This window comes from Schistocerca piceifrons, chromosome 1 (assembly GCF_021461385.2).
Source record: "Schistocerca piceifrons isolate TAMUIC-IGC-003096 chromosome 1, iqSchPice1.1, whole genome shotgun sequence".
NCBI classification, from domain to species: Eukaryota; Metazoa; Arthropoda; class Insecta; order Orthoptera; family Acrididae; genus Schistocerca; species Schistocerca piceifrons.
Genome location: NC_060138.1, coordinates 1,231,086,016 through 1,231,106,335, shown reverse-complemented (window position 1 = coordinate 1,231,106,335; position 20,320 = coordinate 1,231,086,016). Strand labels below are relative to the sequence as shown.

Below are 20,320 nucleotides of genomic sequence, written 5' to 3'. Positions count from 1 at the left end.
AAACTATTGGAGAATGGGCTGATGAGTGCTCTAATGAGAAGTTGGATATAGATGATGAGCCACCAGCAGACTCAGTAGAAACTATTGGAGAATGGGATGATGACCGCTCTAATGAGAAGTTGGATATAGATGATGAGCCACCAGCAGACTTAGTAGAAACTATTAGAGAATGGGCTGATGAGCGCTCTAATGGGATGTTGGATATTGATGATGAGCCATTGGCAGGCTCAGTAGAAACAATTAGAGAATGGGCTGATGAGCACTCTAATGGGATGTTGGTTATAGACGATGAGCCACTGGCAGACTCAGCACAAACTATTAGCGAATGGGCTGATGAGCGCTCTAATGAGAAATTGGATATAGATGATGAGCCACCACCAGACTCAGTAAAAACTATTAGAGAATGGGCTGATGAGCGCTCTAATGGGAAGTTGGATATAGATGATGAGCCACCAGCAGACTCAGTAGAAACTATTAGAGAATGGGCTGATGAGCGCTCTAATGAGAAGTTGGATATAGATGATGAGCCACCAGCAGACTCAGTAGAAACTATTAGAGAATGGGCTGATGAGCACTCTAATGAGAAGTTGGATATAGATGATGATCCACCAGCAGACTCAGTAGAAACTATTAGAGATTTGGCTGATGAGCGCTCTAATGGGAAGTTGGATATAGATGATGAGCCACCGGCAGACTCAGTAGAAACTATTAGAGAATGGGCTGATGAGCGCTCTAGTGAGAAGTTAGTTATAGATGATGAGCCACCAGCAGACTCAGTAGAAACTATTAGAGAATGTGCTGATGAGCGCTCTAAAGGGAAGTTGGATATAGATGATGAGCCACCGGCAGACTCAGTAGAAACTATTAGAGAATGTGCTGATGAGCGCTCTAAAGGGAAGTTGGATATAGATGATGAGCCACCGGCAGACTCAGTAGAAACTATTGGAGAATGGGCTGATGAGTGCTCTAATGAGAAGTTGGATATAGATGATGAGCTACCAGCAGACTCAGTAGAAACTATTGGAGAATGGGATGATGAGCGCTCTAATGAGAAGTTGGATATAGATGATGAGCCACCAGCAGACTCAGTAGAAACTATTAGAGAATGGGCTGATGAGCGCTCTAATGGGATGTTGGATATTGATGATGAGCCACCGGCTGGCTCAGTAGAAACAATTAGAGAATGGGCTGATGAGCGCTCTAATGGGAAGTTGGTTATAGATGATGAGCCACTGGCAGACTCAGCAGAAACTATTAGCGAATGGGCTGATGAGCGCTCTAATGAGAAATTGGATATAGATGATGAGCCACCACCAGACTCAGTAGAAACTATTAGAGAGTGGGCTGATGAGCGCTCTAATGAGAAGTTGGATATAGATGATGAGCCACCAGCAGACTCAGTAGAAACTATTAGAGAATGGGGTGATGAGCGCTCTAATGAGAAGTTGGATATAGATGATGAGCCACCAGCAGACTCAGTAGAAACTATTAGAGAATGGGCTGATGAGCACTCTAATGAGAAGTTGGATATAGATGATGATCCACCAGCAGACTCAGTAGAAACTATTAGACATTTGGCTGATGAGCGCTCTAATGGGAAGTTGGATATAGATGATGAGCCACCGGCAGACTCAGTAGAAACTATTAGAGAATGGGCTGATGAGCGCTCTAGTGAGAAGTTAGATATGTATGATGAGCCACCAGCAGACTCAGTAGAAACTATTAGAGAATGGGCAGATGAGCGCTGTAATAAGAAGTCGGATATAGACGTTTAGCCACCACCAGACTCAGTAGACACTATTAGAGAATGGGCTGATGAGCGCTCTAATGGGAAGTTTTATATAGATGATGAGCCACCGGCAGACTCAGTAGAAACTATTAGAGAATGGTTTGATGAGCGCTCTAAATGGCAGTTGGATATAGATGATGAGCCACCAGCAGACTCAGTAGAAACTATTAGAGAGTGGGCTGATGAGCGCTCTAATGGGAAGTTGGATATAGATGATGAGCCACCGGCAGACTCAGTAGAAACTATTAGACAATGGGCTGATGAGCGCTCTAAATGGAAGTTGGATATAGATGATGAGCCACCAGCAGACTCAGTAGAAACTATTAGAGAATGGGCTGATGAGCGCTCTAATGGGATGTTGGATATAGATGATGAACCACCAGCAGACTCCTTAGAAACTATTAGAGAATGGGCTGATGAGCGCTCTAATGGGAAGTTGGATATAGATGATGAGCCACTGGCAGACTCAGTTGAAACTATTAGAGAATGGGCTGATGAGCGCTCTAATGGGAAGTTGGATATAGATAATTAGCCACCAGCAGACTCAGTAGAAACTATTAGAGAATAGGCTGTTGAGCACTCTAATGGGAAGTTGGATATAGATGATGAGCCACCAGCAGACTCAGTTGAAACTATTAGAGAAAGGGCTGATGAGCGCTGTAATGGGAAGTTGGATATAGATGATGAGCCACCGGCAGACTCAGTAGAAACTATTAGAGAATAGGCTGATGAGCGCTGCAATGGGAAGTTATATATAGATGATGAGCCACCAGCAGACTCAGTAGAAACTATTAGAGAATGGGCTGATGAGCGCTCTAATGGGATGTTGGATATAGATGATGAACCACCAGCAGACTCCATAGAAACTATTAGAGAATGGGCTGATGAGCGCTCTAATGGGAAGTTGGATATAGATGATGAGCCACCACCAGACTCAGTAGAAACTATTAGAGAATGGGCTGATGAGCGCTCTAGTGGGAAGTTGGATATAGATGATGAGCCACCGGCAGACTCAGTAGAAACTATTAGAGAATGTGCAGATGAGTGCTCTAATGAGAAGTTGCATATAGATGATGAGCCATCACCAGACTCAGTAGAAACTATTAGAGAATGGGCTGATGAGCGCTCTAATGGGAAGTTGGATATAGATGATGAGCCACCGGCAGACTCAGTAGAAACTATTAGAGAATGGGCTGATGAGCGCTCTAATGGGAAGTTGAATATAGATGATGAGCCACTGACAGAATCAGTAGAAACTATTAGAGAATGGGCTGATGAGCGCTCTAATGAGAAGTTGGATATAGATGATGAGCCACCACCAGACTCAGGAGAAACTATTAGAGAACGGGCTGATGAGCGTTCTAATGAGAAATTGGATATAGATGATGAGCCACCACCAGACTCAGTAGAAACTATTAGAGAATGGGCTGATGAGCGCTCTAATGGGAAGTTGGATATAGATGATGAGCCACCACCAGACTCAGTAGAAACTATTAGAGAATGGGCTGATGAGCGCTCTAATGGGAAGTTGGATATAGATGATGAGCCACCGGCAGACTCAGTGGAAACTATTAGAGAATGGGCTGATGAGCGCTCTAATGGGAAGTTGGATATAGATGATGAGCTACCGGCAGACTCAGTAGAAACTATTAGAGAATGGGCTGATGAGCGTTCTAATGAGATGTTGGATATAGATGATGAGCCACCACCAGACACAGTAGAAACTATTAGAGAATGGGCTGATGAGCGCTCTAATGAGAAGTTGGATATAGATGATGAACCACCAGCAGACTCAGTAGAAACTATTAGAGAATGGGCTGATGAGCGCTCTAATGAGAAGTTGGATATAGATAATGAGCCACCGGCAGACTCAGCAGAAACAATTAGAGAATGGGCTGATGAGCACTCTAATGAGAAGTTGGATATAGATGATGAGCCACCGGCAGGCTCAGTAGAAACTATTAGGGAATGGGCTGATGGGCGCTCTAATGGGAAGTTGGATATAGATGATGAGCCACCAGCAGACTCAGTAGAAACTATTAGAGAATGGGCTGATCAAGGCTCTGATGAGAAGTTGGAAATAGATGATGAGCCACCATCAGACTCGGTAGAAACTATTAGAGAATGGGCTGATGAGCGCTCTAATGAGAAGTTGGATATAGATGATGAGCCACCAGCAGACTCAGTAGAAACTATTAGAGAATGGGCTGATGAGCGCTCTAATGGGAAAATGGATATAGATGATGAACCACCGGCAGACTCAGTAGAAACTATTAGAGAATGGGCTGATGAGCGCACTAATGAGAAGATGGATACAGATGATGAGCCACCGGCAGACTCAGTAGAAACTATTACAGAATGGGCTGATGAGCGCTCTAATGGGAAGTTGGATATAGATGATGAGCCACCGGCACACTCAGTAGAAACTGTTAGAGAATGGGCTGATGAGCGCTCTAATGGGAAGTTGGATATAGATGATGAGCAACCGGCAGACTCAGTAGAAACTATTAGAGAATGTGCTGATGAGCGCTCTTATGGGAAGTTGGATATAGATGATGAGCCACCGGCAGACTCAGTAGAAACCATTAGAGAATGTGCTGATGAGCGCTCTAATGGGAAGTTGGATATAGATGATGAGCACCGGCAGACTCAGTAGAAACTATTGGAGAATGGGCTGATGAGTGCTCTAATGAGAAGTTGGATATAGATGATGAGCCACCAGCAGACTCAGTAGAAACTATTGGAGAATGGGATGATGAGCGCTCTAATGAGAAGTTGGATATAGATGATGAGCCACCAGCAGACTCAGTAGAAACTATTAGAGAATGGGCTGATGAGCGCTCTAATGGGATGTTGGATATTGATGATGAGCCATTGGCAGGCTCAGTAGAAACAATTAGAGAATGGGCTGATGAGCACTCTAATGGGATGTTGGTTATAGACGATGAGCCACTGGCAGACTCAGCACAAACTATTAGCGAATGGGCTGATGAGCGCTCTAATGAGAAATTGGATATAGATGATGAGCCACCACCAGACTCAGAAGAAACTATTAGAGAATGGGCTGATGAGCGCTCTAATGAGAAGTTGGATATAGATGATGAGCCACCAGTAGACTCAGTAGAAACTATTAGAGAATGGGCTGATGAGCGATCTAATGAGAAGTTCGATATAGATGATGAGCCACCAGCAGACTCAGTAGAAACTATTAGAGAATGGGCTGATGAGCACTCTAATGAGAAGTTGGATATAGATGATGATCCACCAGCAGACTCAGTAGAAACTATTAGAGATTTGGCTGATGAGCGCTCTAATGGGAAGTTGGATATAGATGATGAGCCACCGGCAGACTCAGTAGAAACTATTAGAGAATGGGCTGATGAGCGCTCTAGTGAGAAGTTAGATATATATGATGAGCCACCAGCAGACTCAGTAGAAACTATTAGAGAATGGGCTGATGAGCGCTGTAATGAGAAGTCGGATATAGACGTTTAGCCACCACCAGACTCAGTAGACACTATTAGAGAATGGGCTGATGAGCGCTCTAATGGGAAGTTGGATATAGATGATGAGCCACCGGCAGACTCAGTAGAAACTATTAGAGAATGGTTTGATGAGCGCTCTAAATGGCAGTTGGATATAGATGATGAGCCACCAGCAGACTCAGTAGAAACTATTAGAGAGTGGGCTGATGAGCGCTCTAATGGAAAGTTGGATATAGATGATGAGCCACCGGCAGACTCAGTAGAAACTATTACACAATGGGCTGATGAGCGCTCTAAATGGAAGTTGGATATAGATGATGAGCCACCAGCAGACTCAGTAGAAACTATTAGAGAATGGGCTGATGAGCGCTCTAATGGGATGTTGGATATAGATGATGAACCACCAGCAGACTCCTTAGAAACTATTAGAGAATGGGCTGATGAGCGCTCTAATGGGAAGTTGGATATAGATGATGAGCCACTGGCAGACTCAGTAGAAACTATTAGAGAATGGGCTGATGAGCGCTCTAATGGGAAGTTGGATATAGATAATTAGCCACCAGCAGACTCAGTAGAAACTATTAGAGAATAGGCTGATGAGCACTCTAATGGGAAGTTGGATATAGATGATGAGCCACCAGCAGACTCAGTTGAAACTATTAGAGAATGGGCTGATGAGCGCTCTAATGGGAAGTTGGATATAGATGATGAGCCACCGGCAGACTCAGTAGAAACTATTAGAGAATAGGCTGATGAGCGCTGTAATGGGAAGTTATATATAGATGATGAGCCACTAGCAGACTCAGTGGAAACTATTAGAGAATGGGCTGATGAGCGCTCTAATGGGAAGTTGGATATAGATGATGAGCCACCGGCAGACTCAGTAGAAGCTATTAGAGAATGGGCTGATGAGCGCTCTAATGGGAAGTTAGATATAGATGATGAGCCACCGGCAGACTCAGTAGAAACTATTGGAAAATGGGCTGATGAGCGCTCTAATGGGATGTTGGATATAGATGATGAGCCACCACCAGACTCAGTAGGAACTATTAGAGAATGGGCTGATGAGCGCTCTAATGGGATGTTGGATATAGATGATGACCCACCGGCAGACTCAGTAGGTATTGTTAGAGAATGTGCTGATGAGCGCTCTAATGGGAAGTTGGATATAGATGATGAGCCACCGGCAGACTAAGTAGAAACTATTAGAGAATGGGCAGATGAGCGCTCTAATGAGAAGTTGGATATAGATGATGAGCCACCACCAGGCTCAGTAGAAACTATTAGAGATTGGGCTGATGAGCGCTCTAATAAGAAGTTGGATATAGATGATGAACCACCAGCAGACTCAGTAGAAACTATTAGTAAATGGATTGATGAGCGCTCTAATGAGAAGTTGGATATCGATAATGAGCCACCGGCAGACTCAGTAGAAACTATTAGAGAATGGGCTGATTAGCACTCTTATTGAGGAGTTGGATATAGATGATGATCCACCAGCAGACTCAGTAGAAACTATTAGAGAATGGGCCGATGAGCGCTCTAATGAGAAGTTGGATATAGATGATGAGCCACCAGCAGACAAAGTAGAAACTATTAGAGAATGGGCTGATGAGCGCTCTAATGGGAAGTTGGATATGGATGATGAGCCACCGGCAGGCTCAGTAGATACTATTAGAGAATGTGCTGATGAGTGCTCTAATGAGAAGTTGGATATTGATGATGAGCCACCACCAGACTCAGTAGAAACTATTAGAGAATGGGCTGATGAGCGCTCTAATGGGAACTTGGATATAGATGATGAGCCACCGGCCGACTCAGTAGAAACTATTAGAGAATGGGCTGATGAGCGCTCTAATGGGAAGTTGGATATAGATGATGAGCCACCGACAGAATCAGTAGAAACTATTAGAGCATGGGCTGATGAGCTCTCTAATGAGAAGTTGGATATGGATGATGAGCCACCACCAGACTCAGGAGAAACTATTAGAGAATGGGCTGATGAGCGCTCTAATGAGAAGTTGGATATAGATGATGAGCCACCACGAGACTCAGTAGAAAATATTAGATTTTTGCTGATGAGCGCTCTAATGGGATGTTGGATATTGATGATGAGCCACCGGCAGGCTCAGTAGAAACAATTAGAAAATGGGCTGATGAGCGCTCTAACGGTAAGTTGGTTATAGATTATGAGCCACCTCCAGACTCAGTAGAAACTATTAGAGAATGTGCTGATGAGCGCTCTAATGGGAAGTTGGATATAGGTGATGAGCCACCGGCAGACTCAGTAGAAACTATTGGAGAATGGGCTGATGAGCGCTCTAATGGGATGTTGGATATTGATGATGAGCCACCGGCAGGCTCAGTAGAAACAATTACAGAATGGGCTGATGAGCGCTCTAATGGGAAGTTGGTTATAGATGATGAGCCACTGGCAGACTCAGCAGAAACTATTAGCGAATGGGCTGATGAGCGCTCTAATGAGAAATTGGATATAGATGATGAGCCACCACCAGACTCAGTAGAAACTATTAGAGAATGGGCTGATGAGCGCTCTAATGAGAAGTTGGATATAGATGATGAGCCACCAGCAGACTCAGTAGAAACTATTAGAGAATGGGCTGATGAGTGCTCTAATGAGAAGTTGGATATAGATGATGAGCCACCAGCAGACTCAGTAGAAACTATTAGAGAAAGGGCTGATGAGCACTCTAATGAGAAGTTGGATATAGATGATGATCCGTCAGCAGACTCAGTAGAAACTATTAGAGATTTGGCTGATGAGCGCTCTAATGGGAAGTTGGATATAGATGATGAGCCACTGACAGAATCAGTAGAAACTATTAGAGAATGGGCTGATGAGCGCTCTAATGAGAAGTTAGATATAGATGATGAGCGACCAGCAGACTCAGTAAAACTATTAGAGAATGGGCTGATGAGCGCTCTAATGAGAAGTCGGATATAGACGTTTAGCCACCACCAGACTCAGTAGACACTATTAGAGAATGTGCTGATGAGCGCTCTAATGGGAAGTTAGATATAGATGATGAGCCACCGGCAGACTCAGTAGAAACTATTAGAGAATGGGCTGATGAGCGCTCTAAATGGAAGTTGGATATAGATGAGGAGCCACCAGCAGACTCAGTAGAAACTATTAGAGAATGGGCTGATGAGCGCTCTAATGGGAAGTTGGATATAGATGATGAGCCACCGGCAGACTCAGTAGAAACTATTAGACAATGGGCTGATGAGCGCTCTAAATGGAAGTTGGATATAGATGATGAGCCACCAGCAGACTCAGTAGAAGCTATTAGAGAATGGGCTGATGATCGCTCTAATGGGATGTTGGATATAGATGATGAACCACCAGCAGACTCCTTAGAAACTATTAGAGAATGGGCTGATGAGCGCTCTAATGGGAAGTTGGATATAGATGATGAGCCACTGGCAGACTCAGTAGAAACTATTAGAGAATGGGCTGATGAGCGCTCTAATGGGAAGTTGGATATAGATAATTAGCCACCAGCAGACTCAGTAGAAACTATTAGAGAATAGGCTGATGAGCGCTCTAATGGGAAGTTGGATATAGATGATGAGCCACCAGCAGACTCAGTTGAAACTATTAGAGAATGGGCTGATGAGCGCTCTAATGGGAAGTTGGATATAGATGATGAGCCACCGGCAGACTCAGTAGAAACTATTAGAGAATAGGCTGATGAGCGCTCTAATGGGAAGTTAAATATAGATGATGAGCCACCGGCAGACTCACTAGAAACTATTGGAAAATGGGCTGATGAGCGCTCTAATGGGATGTTGGATATAGATGATGAGCCACCACGAGACTCAGTAGGAACTATTAGAGAATGGGCTGATGAGCGCTCTAATGGGATGTTGGATATAGATGATGAGCCACCGGCAGACTCAGTTGGAATTGTTAGAGAATGTGCTGATAAGCGCTCTAATGGGAAGTTGGATATAAAATGATGAGCCACCGGCAGACTAAGTAGAAACTATTAGAGAATGGGCTGATGAGCGCTCTAATGAGAAGTTGGATATAGATGATGAGCCACCACCAGACTCAGTAGAAACTATTAGAGAATGGGCTGATGAGCGCTCTAATAAGAAGTTGGATATAGATGATGAACCACCAGCAGACTCAGTAGAAACTATTAGACAATGGACTGATGAGCGCTCTAATGAGATGTTGGATATCGACAATGAGCCACCGGCAGACTAAGTAGAAACTATTAGAGAATGGGCTGATGAGCGCTCTAATGGGAAAATGGATATAGATGATGAACCACCGGCAGACTCAGTAGAAACTATTAGAGAATGGGCTGATGAGCGCACTAATGAGAAGATGGATACAGATGATGAGCCACCGGCAGACTCAGTAGAAACTATTAGAGAATGGGCTGATGAGCGCTCTAATGGGAAGTTGGATATAGATGATGAGCCACCGGCACACTCAGTAGAAACTGTTAGAGAATGGGCTGATGAGCGCTCTAATGGGAAGTTGGATATAGATGATGAGCAACCGGCAGACTCAGTAGAAACTATTAGAGAATGTGCTGATGAGCGCTCTTATGGGAAGTTGGATATAGATGATGAGCCACCGGCAGACTCAGTAGAAACCATTAGAGAATGTGCTGATGAGCGCTCTAATGGGAAGTTGGATATAGATGATGAGCACCGGCAGACTCAGTAGAAACTATTGGAGAATGGGCTGATGAGTGCTCTAATGAGAAGTTGGATATAGATGATGAGCCACCAGCAGACTCAGTAGAAACTATTGGAGAATGGGATGATGAGCGCTCTAATGAGAAGTTGGATATAGATGATGAGCCACCAGCAGACTCAGTAGAAACTATTAGAGAATGGGCTGATGAGCGCTCTAATGGGATGTTGGATATTGATGATGAGCCATTGGCAGGCTCAGTAGAAACAATTAGAGAATGGGCTGATGAGCACTCTAATGGGATGTTGGTTATAGACGATGAGCCACTGGCAGACTCAGCACAAACTATTAGCGAATGGGCTGATGAGCGCTCTAATGAGAAATTGGATATAGATGATGAGCCACCACCAGACTCAGAAGAAACTATTAGAGAATGGGCTGATGAGCGCTCTAATGAGAAGTTGGATATAGATGATGAGCCACCAGTAGACTCAGTAGAAACTATTAGAGAATGGGCTGATGAGCGATCTAATGAGAAGTTCGATATAGATGATGAGCCACCAGCAGACTCAGTAGAAACTATTAGAGAATGGGCTGATGAGCACTCTAATGAGAAGTTGGATATAGATGATGATCCACCAGCAGACTCAGTAGAAACTATTAGAGATTTGGCTGATGAGCGCTCTAATGGGAAGTTGGATATAGATGATGAGCCACCGGCAGACTCAGTAGAAACTATTAGAGAATGGGCTGATGAGCGCTCTAGTGAGAAGTTAGATATATATGATGAGCCACCAGCAGACTCAGTAGAAACTATTAGAGAATGGGCTGATGAGCGCTGTAATGAGAAGTCGGATATAGACGTTTAGCCACCACCAGACTCAGTAGACACTATTAGAGAATGGGCTGATGAGCGCTCTAATGGGAAGTTGGATATAGATGATGAGCCACCGGCAGACTCAGTAGAAACTATTAGAGAATGGTTTGATGAGCGCTCTAAATGGCAGTTGGATATAGATGATGAGCCACCAGCAGACTCAGTAGAAACTATTAGAGAGTGGGCTGATGAGCGCTCTAATGGAAAGTTGGATATAGATGATGAGCCACCGGCAGACTCAGTAGAAACTATTACACAATGGGCTGATGAGCGCTCTAAATGGAAGTTGGATATAGATGATGAGCCACCAGCAGACTCAGTAGAAACTATTAGAGAATGGGCTGATGAGCGCTCTAATGGGATGTTGGATATAGATGATGAACCACCAGCAGACTCCTTAGAAACTATTAGAGAATGGGCTGATGAGCGCTCTAATGGGAAGTTGGATATAGATGATGAGCCACTGGCAGACTCAGTAGAAACTATTAGAGAATGGGCTGATGAGCGCTCTAATGGGAAGTTGGATATAGATAATTAGCCACCAGCAGACTCAGTAGAAACTATTAGAGAATAGGCTGATGAGCACTCTAATGGGAAGTTGGATATAGATGATGAGCCACCAGCAGACTCAGTTGAAACTATTAGAGAATGGGCTGATGAGCGCTCTAATGGGAAGTTGGATATAGATGATGAGCCACCGGCAGACTCAGTAGAAACTATTAGAGAATAGGCTGATGAGCGCTGTAATGGGAAGTTATATATAGATGATGAGCCACTAGCAGACTCAGTGGAAACTATTAGAGAATGGGCTGATGAGCGCTCTAATGGGAAGTTGGATATAGATGATGAGCCACCGGCAGACTCAGTAGAAGCTATTAGAGAATGGGCTGATGAGCGCTCTAATGGGAAGTTAGATATAGATGATGAGCCACCGGCAGACTCAGTAGAAACTATTGGAAAATGGGCTGATGAGCGCTCTAATGGGATGTTGGATATAGATGATGAGCCACCACCAGACTCAGTAGGAACTATTAGAGAATGGGCTGATGAGCGCTCTAATGGGATGTTGGATATAGATGATGACCCACCGGCAGACTCAGTAGGAATTGTTAGAGAATGTGCTGATGAGCGCTCTAATGGGAAGTTGGATATAGATGATGAGCCACCGGCAGACTAAGTAGAAACTATTAGAGAATGGGCAGATGAGCGCTCTAATGAGAAGTTGGATATAGATGATGAGCCACCACCAGGCTCAGTAGAAACTATTAGAGATTGGGCTGATGAGCGCTCTAATAAGAAGTTGGATATAGATGATGAACCACCAGCAGACTCAGTAGAAACTATTAGTAAATGGATTGATGAGCGCTCTAATGAGAAGTTGGATATCGATAATGAGCCACCGGCAGACTCAGTAGAAACTATTAGAGAATGGGCTGATGAGCACTCTTATTGAGGAGTTGGATATAGATGATGATCCACCAGCAGACTCAGTAGAAACTATTAGAGAATGGGCCGATGAGCGCTCTAATGAGAAGTTGGATATAGATGATGAGCCACCAGCAGACAAAGTAGAAACTATTAGAGAATGGGCTGATGAGCGCTCTAATGGGAAGTTGGATATGGATGATGAGCCACCGGCAGGCTCAGTAGAAACTATTAGAGAATGTGCTGATGAGTGCTCTAATGAGAAGTTGGATATTGATGATGAGCCACCACCAGACTCAGTAGAAACTATTAGAGAATGGGCTGATGAGCGCTCTAATGGGAACTTGGATATAGATGATGAGCCACCGGCCGACTCAGTAGAAACTATTAGAGAATGGGCTGATGAGCGCTCTAATGGGAAGTTGGATATAGATGATGAGCCACCGACAGAATCAGTAGAAACTATTAGAGCATGGGCTGATGAGCTCTCTAATGAGAAGTTGGATATAGATGATGAGCCACCACCAGACTCAGGAGAAACTATTAGAGAATGGGCTGATGAGCGCTCTAATGAGAAGTTGGATATAGATGATGAGCCACCACGAGACTCAGTAGAAAATATTAGATTTTTGCTGATGAGCGCTCTAATGGGATGTTGGATATTGATGATGAGCCACCGGCAGGCTCAGTAGAAACAATTAGAAAATGGGCTGATGAGCGCTCTAACGGTAAGTTGGTTATAGATTATGAGCCACCTCCAGACTCAGTAGAAACTATTAGAGAATGGGCTGATGAGCGCTCTAATGGGAAGTTGGATACAGATGATGAGCCACCACCAGACTCAGTAGAAACTATTAGAGAATGTGCTGATGAGCGCTCTAATGGGAAGTTGGATATAGGTGATGAGCCACCGGCAGACTCAGTAGAAACTATTGGAGAATGGGCTGATGAGCGCTCTAATGGGATGTTGGATATTGATGATGAGCCACCGGCAGGCTCAGTAGAAACAATTACAGAATGGGCTGATGAGCGCTCTAATGGGAAGTTGGTTATAGATGATGAGCCACCGGCAGACTCAGTAGAAACTATTAGAGAATGTGCTGATGAGCGCTCTAATGGGAAGTTGGATATAGGTGATGAGCCACCGGCAGACTCAGTAGAAACTATTGGAGAATGGGCTGATGAGCGCTCTAATGGGATGTTGGATATTGATGATGAGCCACCGGCAGGCTCAGTAGAAACAATTACAGAATGGGCTGATGAGCGCTCTAATGGGAAGTTGGTTATAGATGATGAGCCACTGGCAGACTCAGCAGAAACTATTAGCGAATGGGCTGATGAGCGCTCTAATGAGAAATTGGATATAGATGATGAGCCACCACCAGACTCAGTAGAAACTATTAGAGAATGGGCTGATGAGCGCTCTAATGAGAAGTTGGATATAGATGATGAGCCACCAGCAGACTCAGTAGAAACTATTAGAGAATGGGCTGATGAGTGCTCTAATGAGAAGTTGGATATAGATGATGAGCCACCAGCAGACTCAGTAGAAACTATTAGAGAAAGGGCTGATGAGCACTCTAATGAGAAGTTGGATATAGATGATGATCCGTCAGCAGACTCAGTAGAAACTATTAGAGATTTGGCTGATGAGCGCTCTAATGGGAAGTTGGATATAGATGATGAGCCACTGACAGAATCAGTAGAAACTATTAGAGAATGGGCTGATGAGCGCTCTAATGAGAAGTTAGATATAGATGATGAGCGACCAGCAGACTCAGTAAAACTATTAGAGAATGGGCTGATGAGCGCTCTAATGAGAAGTCGGATATAGACGTTTAGCCACCACCAGACTCAGTAGACACTATTAGAGAATGTGCTGATGAGCGCTCTAATGGGAAGTTAGATATAGATGATGAGCCACCGGCAGACTCAGTAGAAACTATTAGAGAATGGGCTGATGAGCGCTCTAAATGGAAGTTGGATATAGATGAGGAGCCACCAGCAGACTCAGTAGAAACTATTAGAGAATGGGCTGATGAGCGCTCTAATGGGAAGTTGGATATAGATGATGAGCCACCGGCAGACTCAGTAGAAACTATTAGACAATGGGCTGATGAGCGCTCTAAATGGAAGTTGGATATAGATGATGAGCCACCAGCAGACTCAGTAGAAGCTATTAGAGAATGGGCTGATGATCGCTCTAATGGGATGTTGGATATAGATGATGAACCACCAGCAGACTCCTTAGAAACTATTAGAGAATGGGCTGATGAGCGCTCTAATGGGAAGTTGGATATAGATGATGAGCCACTGGCAGACTCAGTAGAAACTATTAGAGAATGGGCTGATGAGCGCTCTAATGGGAAGTTGGATATAGATAATTAGCCACCAGCAGACTCTGTAGAAACTATTAGAGAATAGGCTGATGAGCGCTCTAATGGGAAGTTGGATATAGATGATGAGCCACCAGCAGACTCAGTTGAAACTATTAGAGAATGGGCTGATGAGCGCTCTAATGGGAAGTTGGATATAGATGATGAGCCACCGGCAGACTCAGTAGAAACTATTAGAGAATAGGCTGATGAGCGCTCTAATGGGAAGTTAAATATAGATGATGAGCCACCGGCAGACTCACTAGAAACTATTGGAAAATGGGCTGATGAGCGCTCTAATGGGATGTTGGATATAGATGATGAGCCACCACGAGACTCAGTAGGAACTATTAGAGAATGGGCTGATGAGCGCTCTAATGGGATGTTGGATATAGATGATGAGCCACCGGCAGACTCAGTTGGAATTGTTAGAGAATGTGCTGATGAGCGCTCTAATGGGAAGTTGGATATAAAATGATGAGCCACCGGCAGACTAAGTAGAAACTATTAGAGAATGGGCTGATGAGCGCTCTAATGAGAAGTTGGATATAGATGATGAGCCACCACCAGACTCAGTAGAAACTATTAGAGAATGGGCTGATGAGCGCTCTAATAAGAAGTTGGATATAGATGATGAACCACCAGCAGACTCAGTAGAAACTATTAGACAATGGACTGATGAGCGCTCTAATGAGATGTTGGATATCGACAATGAGCCACCGGCAGACTCAGTAGAAACTATTAGAGAATGGGCTGATGAGCACTCTTATTGAGAAGTTGGTTATAGATGATGATCCACCAGCAGACTCAGTAGAAACTATTAGAGAATGGGCCGATGAGCGCTCTAATGAGAAGTTGGATATAGATGATGAGCCACCAGCAGACTCAGTAGAAACTATTAGAGAATGGGCTGATGAGCGCTCTAATGCGAAGTTGGATATAGATGATGAGCCACCGGCAGACTCAGTAGAAACTATTAGAGAATGAGCTGATGAGTGCTCTAATGAGAAGTTGGATATAGATGATGAGCCACCACCAGACTCAGTAGAAACTATTAGACGTTGGGCTGATGAGCGCTCTAATGAGAAGTTGGATATATATGATGAGCCACCACCAGACTCAGGAGAATCTATTAGAGAATTTGCTGATGAGCGTTCTAATGAGAAGTTGGATATAGATGATGAGCCACCACCAGACTCAGTAGAATCTATTAGAGAATTGGCTGATGAGCGCTCTAATGGGAAGTTAGATATAGATGATGAGCCACCACCAGACTCAGTAGAAACTATTAGAGAATGGGCTGATGAGCGCTCTAATGGGAAGTTGGATATAGATGATGAGCCACCGGCAGACTCAGTAGAAACTATTAGAGAATGGGCTGATGAGCGCTCTAATGGGAAGTTGGATATAGATGATGAGCTACCGGCAGACTCAGTAGAAACTATTAGAGAATGGGCTGATGAGCGCTCTAATGAGATGTTGGATATAGATGATGAGCCACCACCAGACACAGTAGAAACTATTAGAGAATGGGCTGATGAGCGCTCTAATCAGAAGTTGGATATAGATGATGAACCACCAGCAGACTCAGTAGAAACTATTAGAGAATGGGCTGATGAGCGCTCTAATGAGAAGTTGGATATAGATAATGAGCCACCGGCAGACTCAGCAGAAACTATTAGAGAATGGGCTGATGAGCACTCTAATGTGAAGTTGGATATAGACGATGAGCCACCGGCAGACTCAGTAGAAACTATTAGAGAATGGGCTGATGGGCGCTCTAATGGGAAGTTGGATATAGATGATGAGACACCGGCAGACTCAGTGGAAACTATTAGAGAATGGGCTGATGAGGGCTCTAATGGGAAGTTGGATATAGATGATGAGCTACCGGCAGACTCAGTAGAAACTATTAGAGAATGGGCTGGTGAGCGTTCTAATGAGATGTTGGATATAGATGATGAGCCACCACCAGACACAGTAGAAACTATTAGAGAATGGGCTGATGAGCGCTCTAATGAGAAGTTGGATATAGATGATGAACCACCAGCAGACTCAGTAGAAACTATTAGAGAATGGGCTGATGAGCGCTCTAATGAGAAGTTGGATATAGATAATGAGCCACCGGCAGACTCAGCAGAAACTATTAGAGAATGGGCTGATGAGCACTCTAATGAGAAGTTGGATATAGATGATGAGCCACCGGCAGACTCAGTAGAAACTATTAGAGAATGGGCTGATGGGCGCTCTAATGGGAAGTTGGATATAGATGATGAGCCACCGGCAGACTCAGTAGAAACTATTAGAGAATGGGCTGATGAGCGCTCTAGTGAGAAGTTAGTTATAGATGATGAGCCACCAGCAGACTCAGTAGAAACTATTAGAGAATGGGCCGATGAGCGCTCTAATGAGAAGTTGGATATAGATGATGAGCCACCAGCAGACTCAGTAGAAACTATTAGAGAATGGGCAGATGAGCGCTCTAATGCGAAGTTGGATATAGATGATGAGCCACCTGCAGACTCAGTAGAAACTATTAGAGAATGAGCTGATGAGTGCTCTAATGAGAAGTTGGATATACATGATGAGCCACCACCAGACTCAGTAGAAACTATTAGAGAATTGGCTGATGAGCGCTCTAATGGGAAGTTAGATATAGATGATGAGCCACCACCAGACTCAGTAGAAACTATTAGAGAATGGGCTGATGAGCGCTCTAATGGGAAGTTGGATATAGATGATGAGCCACCGGCAGACTCAGTAGAAACTATTAGAGAATGGGCTGATGAGCGCTCTAATGGGAAGTTGGATATAGATGATGAGCTACCGGCAGACTCAGTAGAAACTAATAGAGAATGGGCTGATGAGCGCTCTAATGAGATGTTGGATATAGATGATGAGCCACCACCAGACACAGTAGAAACTATTAGAGAATGGGCTGATGAGCGCTCTAATGAGAAGTTGGATATAGATGATGAACCACCAGCAGACTCAGTAGAAACTATTTGAGAATGGGCTGATGAGCGCTCTAATGAGAAGTTGGATATAGATAATGAGCCACCGGCAGACTCAGCAGAAACTATTAGAGAATGGGCTGATGAGCACTCTAATGTGAAGTTGGATATAGATGATGAGCCACCGGCAGACTCAGTAGAAACTATTAGAGAATGGGCTGATGGGCGCTCTAATGGGAAGTTGGATATAGATGATGAGACACCGGCAGACTCAGTGGAAACTATTAGAAAATGGGCTGATGAGCGCTCTAATGGGAAGTTGGATATAGTTGATGAGCTACCGGCAGACTCAGTAGAAACTATTAGAGAATGGGCTGATGAGCGTTCTAATGAGATGTTGGATATAGATGATGAGCCACCACCAGACACAGTAGAAACTATTAGAGAATGGGCTGATGAGCGCTCTAATGGGAAGTTAGATATAGATGATGAGCCACCACCAGACTCAGTAGAAACTCTTAGAGAATGGGCTGATGAGCGCTCTAATGGGAAGTTGGACATAGATGATGAGCCACCACCAGACTCAGTAGAAACTATTAGAGAATGGGCTGATGAGCGCTCTAATGAGAAGTTGGATATAGATGATGAGCCACCACCAGACACAGTAGAAACTATTAGAGAATGGGCTGATGAGCGCTCCAATGAGAAGTTGGATATAGATGATGAACCACCAGCAGACTCAGTAGAAACAATTAGAGAATGGGCTGATGAGCGCTCTAATGTGAAGTTGGATATAGATAATGAGCCACCGGCAGACTCAGCAGAAACTATTAGAGAATGGGCTGATGAGCACTCTAATGTGAAGTTGGATATAGATGATGAGCCACCGGCAGACTCAGTAGAAACTATTAGAGAATGGGCTGATGGGCGCTCTAATGGGAAGTTGGATATAGATGATGAGACACCGGCAGACTCAGTGGAAACTATTAGAGAATGGGCTGATGAGCGCTCTAATGGGAAGTTGGATATAGATGATGAGCTACTGGCAGACTCAGTAGAAACTATTAGAGAATGGGCTGGTGAGCGTTCTAATGAGATGTTGGATATAGATGATGAGCCACCACCAGACACAGTAGAAACTATTAGAGAATGGGCTGATGAGCGCTCTAATGAGAAGTTGGATATAGATGATGAACCACCAGCAGACTCAGTAGAAACTATTAGAGAATGGGCTGATGAGCGCTCTAATGAGAAGTTGGATATAGATAATGAGCCACCGGCAGACTCAGCAGAAACTATTAGAGAATGGGCTGATGAGCACTCTAATGAGAAGTTGGATATAGATGATGAGCCTCCGGCAGACTCAGTAGAAACTATTAGAGAATGGGCTGATGGGCGCTCTAATGGGAAGTTGGATATAGATGATGAGCCACCGGCAGACTCAGTAGAAACTATTAGAGAATGGGCTGATGAGCGCTCTAGTGAGAAGTTAGTTATAGATGATGAGCCACCAGCAGACTCAGTAGAAACTATTAGAGAATGGGCCGATGAGCGCTCTAATGAGAAGTTGGATATAGATGATGAGCCACCAGCAGACTCAGTAGAAACTATTAGAGAATGGGCTGATGAGCGCTCTAATGCGAAGTTGGATATAGATGATGAGCCACCTGCAGACTCAGTAGAAACTATTAGAGAATGAGCTGATGAGTGCTCTAATGAGAAGTTGGATATACATGATGAGCCACCACCAGACTCAGTAGAAACTATTAGAGAATTGGCTGATGAGCGCTCTAATGGGAAGTTAGATATAGATGATGAGCCACCACCAGACTCAGTAGAAACTATTAGAGAATGGGCTGATGAGCGCTCTAATGGGAAGTTGGATATAGATGATGAGCCACCGGCAGACTCAGTAGAAACTATTAGAGAATATGCTGATGAGCGCTCTAATGGGAAGTTGGATATAGATGATGAGCTACCGGCAGACTCAGTAGAAACTATTAGAGAATGGGCTGATGAGCGCTCTAATGAGATGTTGGATATAGATGATGAGCCACCACCAGACACAGTAGAAACTATTAGAGAATGGGCTGATGAGCGCTCTAATGAGAAGTTGGATATAGATGATGAACCACCAGCAGACTCAGTAGAAACTATTAGAGAATGGGCTGATGAGCGCTCTAATGAGAAGTTGGATATAGATAATGAGCCACCGGCAGACTCAGCAGAAACTATTAGAGAATGGGCTGATGAGCACTCTAATGTGAAGTTGGATATAGATGATGAGCCACCGGCAGACTCAGTAGAAACTATTAGAAATGGGCTGATGGGCGCTCTAATGGGAAGTTGGATATAGATGATGAGACACCGGCAGACTCAGTGGAAACTATTAGAAAATGGGCTGATGAGCGCTCTAATGGGAAGTTGGATATAGATGATGAGCTACCGGCTGACTCAGTAGAAACTATTAGAGAATGGGCTGATGAGCGTTCTAATGAGATGTTGGATATAGATGATGAGCCACCACCAGACACAGTAGAAACTATTAGAGAATGGGCTGATGAGCGCTCTAATGGGAAGTTAGATATAGATGATGAGCCACCACCAGACTCAGTAGAAACTCTTAGAGAATGGGCTGATGAGCGCTCTAATGGGAAGTTGGACATAGATGATGAGCCACCACCAGACTCAGTAGAAACTATTAGAGAATGGGCTGATGAGCGCTCTAATGGGAAGT

At 44.1% G+C, this 20,320-nt stretch overlaps 3 protein-coding genes across 3 annotated transcripts; all 3 read left to right on the top strand.

Moving 5' to 3' along the window:
• Positions 1-2,612: 2,612 nt before the first annotated feature.
• LOC124779897 (protein IWS1 homolog) lies at positions 2,613-5,830 on the top strand. Its single transcript, XM_047253742.1, has 3 exons — positions 2,613-4,383; positions 4,437-5,255; positions 5,355-5,830. Exons 1-3 carry the CDS (start codon positions 2,613-2,615, stop codon positions 5,828-5,830), a joined length of 3,066 nt encoding a protein of 1,021 aa, XP_047109698.1.
• Positions 5,831-5,903: 73 nt separating this feature from the next.
• LOC124779881 (enolase-phosphatase E1-like) lies at positions 5,904-8,793 on the top strand. Its single transcript, XM_047253741.1, has 6 exons — positions 5,904-5,967; positions 6,057-6,391; positions 6,515-6,703; positions 6,750-7,371; positions 7,461-8,185; positions 8,293-8,793. The coding sequence occupies exons 1-6, from the start codon at positions 5,904-5,906 to the stop codon at positions 8,791-8,793; spliced, it is 2,436 nt and encodes an 811-aa protein (XP_047109697.1).
• Positions 8,794-14,933: 6,140 nt separating this feature from the next.
• Positions 14,934-19,939, top strand: LOC124779865. Its single transcript, XM_047253740.1, has 7 exons — positions 14,934-15,056; positions 15,172-15,360; positions 15,407-15,595; positions 15,641-17,155; positions 17,201-17,623; positions 17,669-19,261; positions 19,307-19,939. The coding sequence occupies exons 1-7, from the start codon at positions 14,934-14,936 to the stop codon at positions 19,937-19,939; spliced, it is 4,665 nt and encodes a 1,554-aa protein (XP_047109696.1).
• The last annotated feature ends 381 nt before the right edge of the window (positions 19,940-20,320 follow it).

What these genes read in the sequence shown, in the direction of transcription:
- LOC124779865 (XM_047253740.1), top strand. Translation starts at nt 14,934, where the DNA reads ATGTTGGATATAGATGATGAGCCACCACGAGACTCAGTAGGAACTATT. An exon ending in ATGAGCCACCGGCAGACTCA is followed by an intron (nt 15,596 to 15,640) that starts GTAGAAACTATT and finishes TCTAATGAGAAG; the next exon opens with TTGGATATAGATGATGAGCC. An exon ending in ATGAACCACCAGCAGACTCA is followed by an intron (nt 17,624 to 17,668) that starts GTAGAAACTATT and finishes TCTAATGAGAAG; the next exon opens with TTGGATATAGATAATGAGCC.
- LOC124779881 (XM_047253741.1), top strand. Translation starts at nt 5,904, where the DNA reads ATGAGCCACCAGCAGACTCAGTTGAAACTATTAGAGAATGGGCTGATG. An exon ending in GATGAGCGCTCTAATGGGAA is followed by an intron (nt 5,968 to 6,056) that starts GTTGGATATAGA and finishes AGTTATATATAG; the next exon opens with ATGATGAGCCACTAGCAGAC. An exon ending in ATGAGCGACCAGCAGACTCA is followed by an intron (nt 8,186 to 8,292) that starts GTAAAACTATTA and finishes TGTGCTGATGAG; the next exon opens with CGCTCTAATGGGAAGTTAGA.
- LOC124779897 (XM_047253742.1), top strand. Translation starts at nt 2,613, where the DNA reads ATGTTGGATATAGATGATGAACCACCAGCAGACTCCATAGAAACTATT. An exon ending in AGTAGAAACCATTAGAGAAT is followed by an intron (nt 4,384 to 4,436) that starts GTGCTGATGAGC and finishes GAGCACCGGCAG; the next exon opens with ACTCAGTAGAAACTATTGGA. An exon ending in AGAATGGGCTGATGAGCGCT is followed by an intron (nt 5,256 to 5,354) that starts GTAATGAGAAGT and finishes AGTTGGATATAG; the next exon opens with ATGATGAGCCACCGGCAGAC.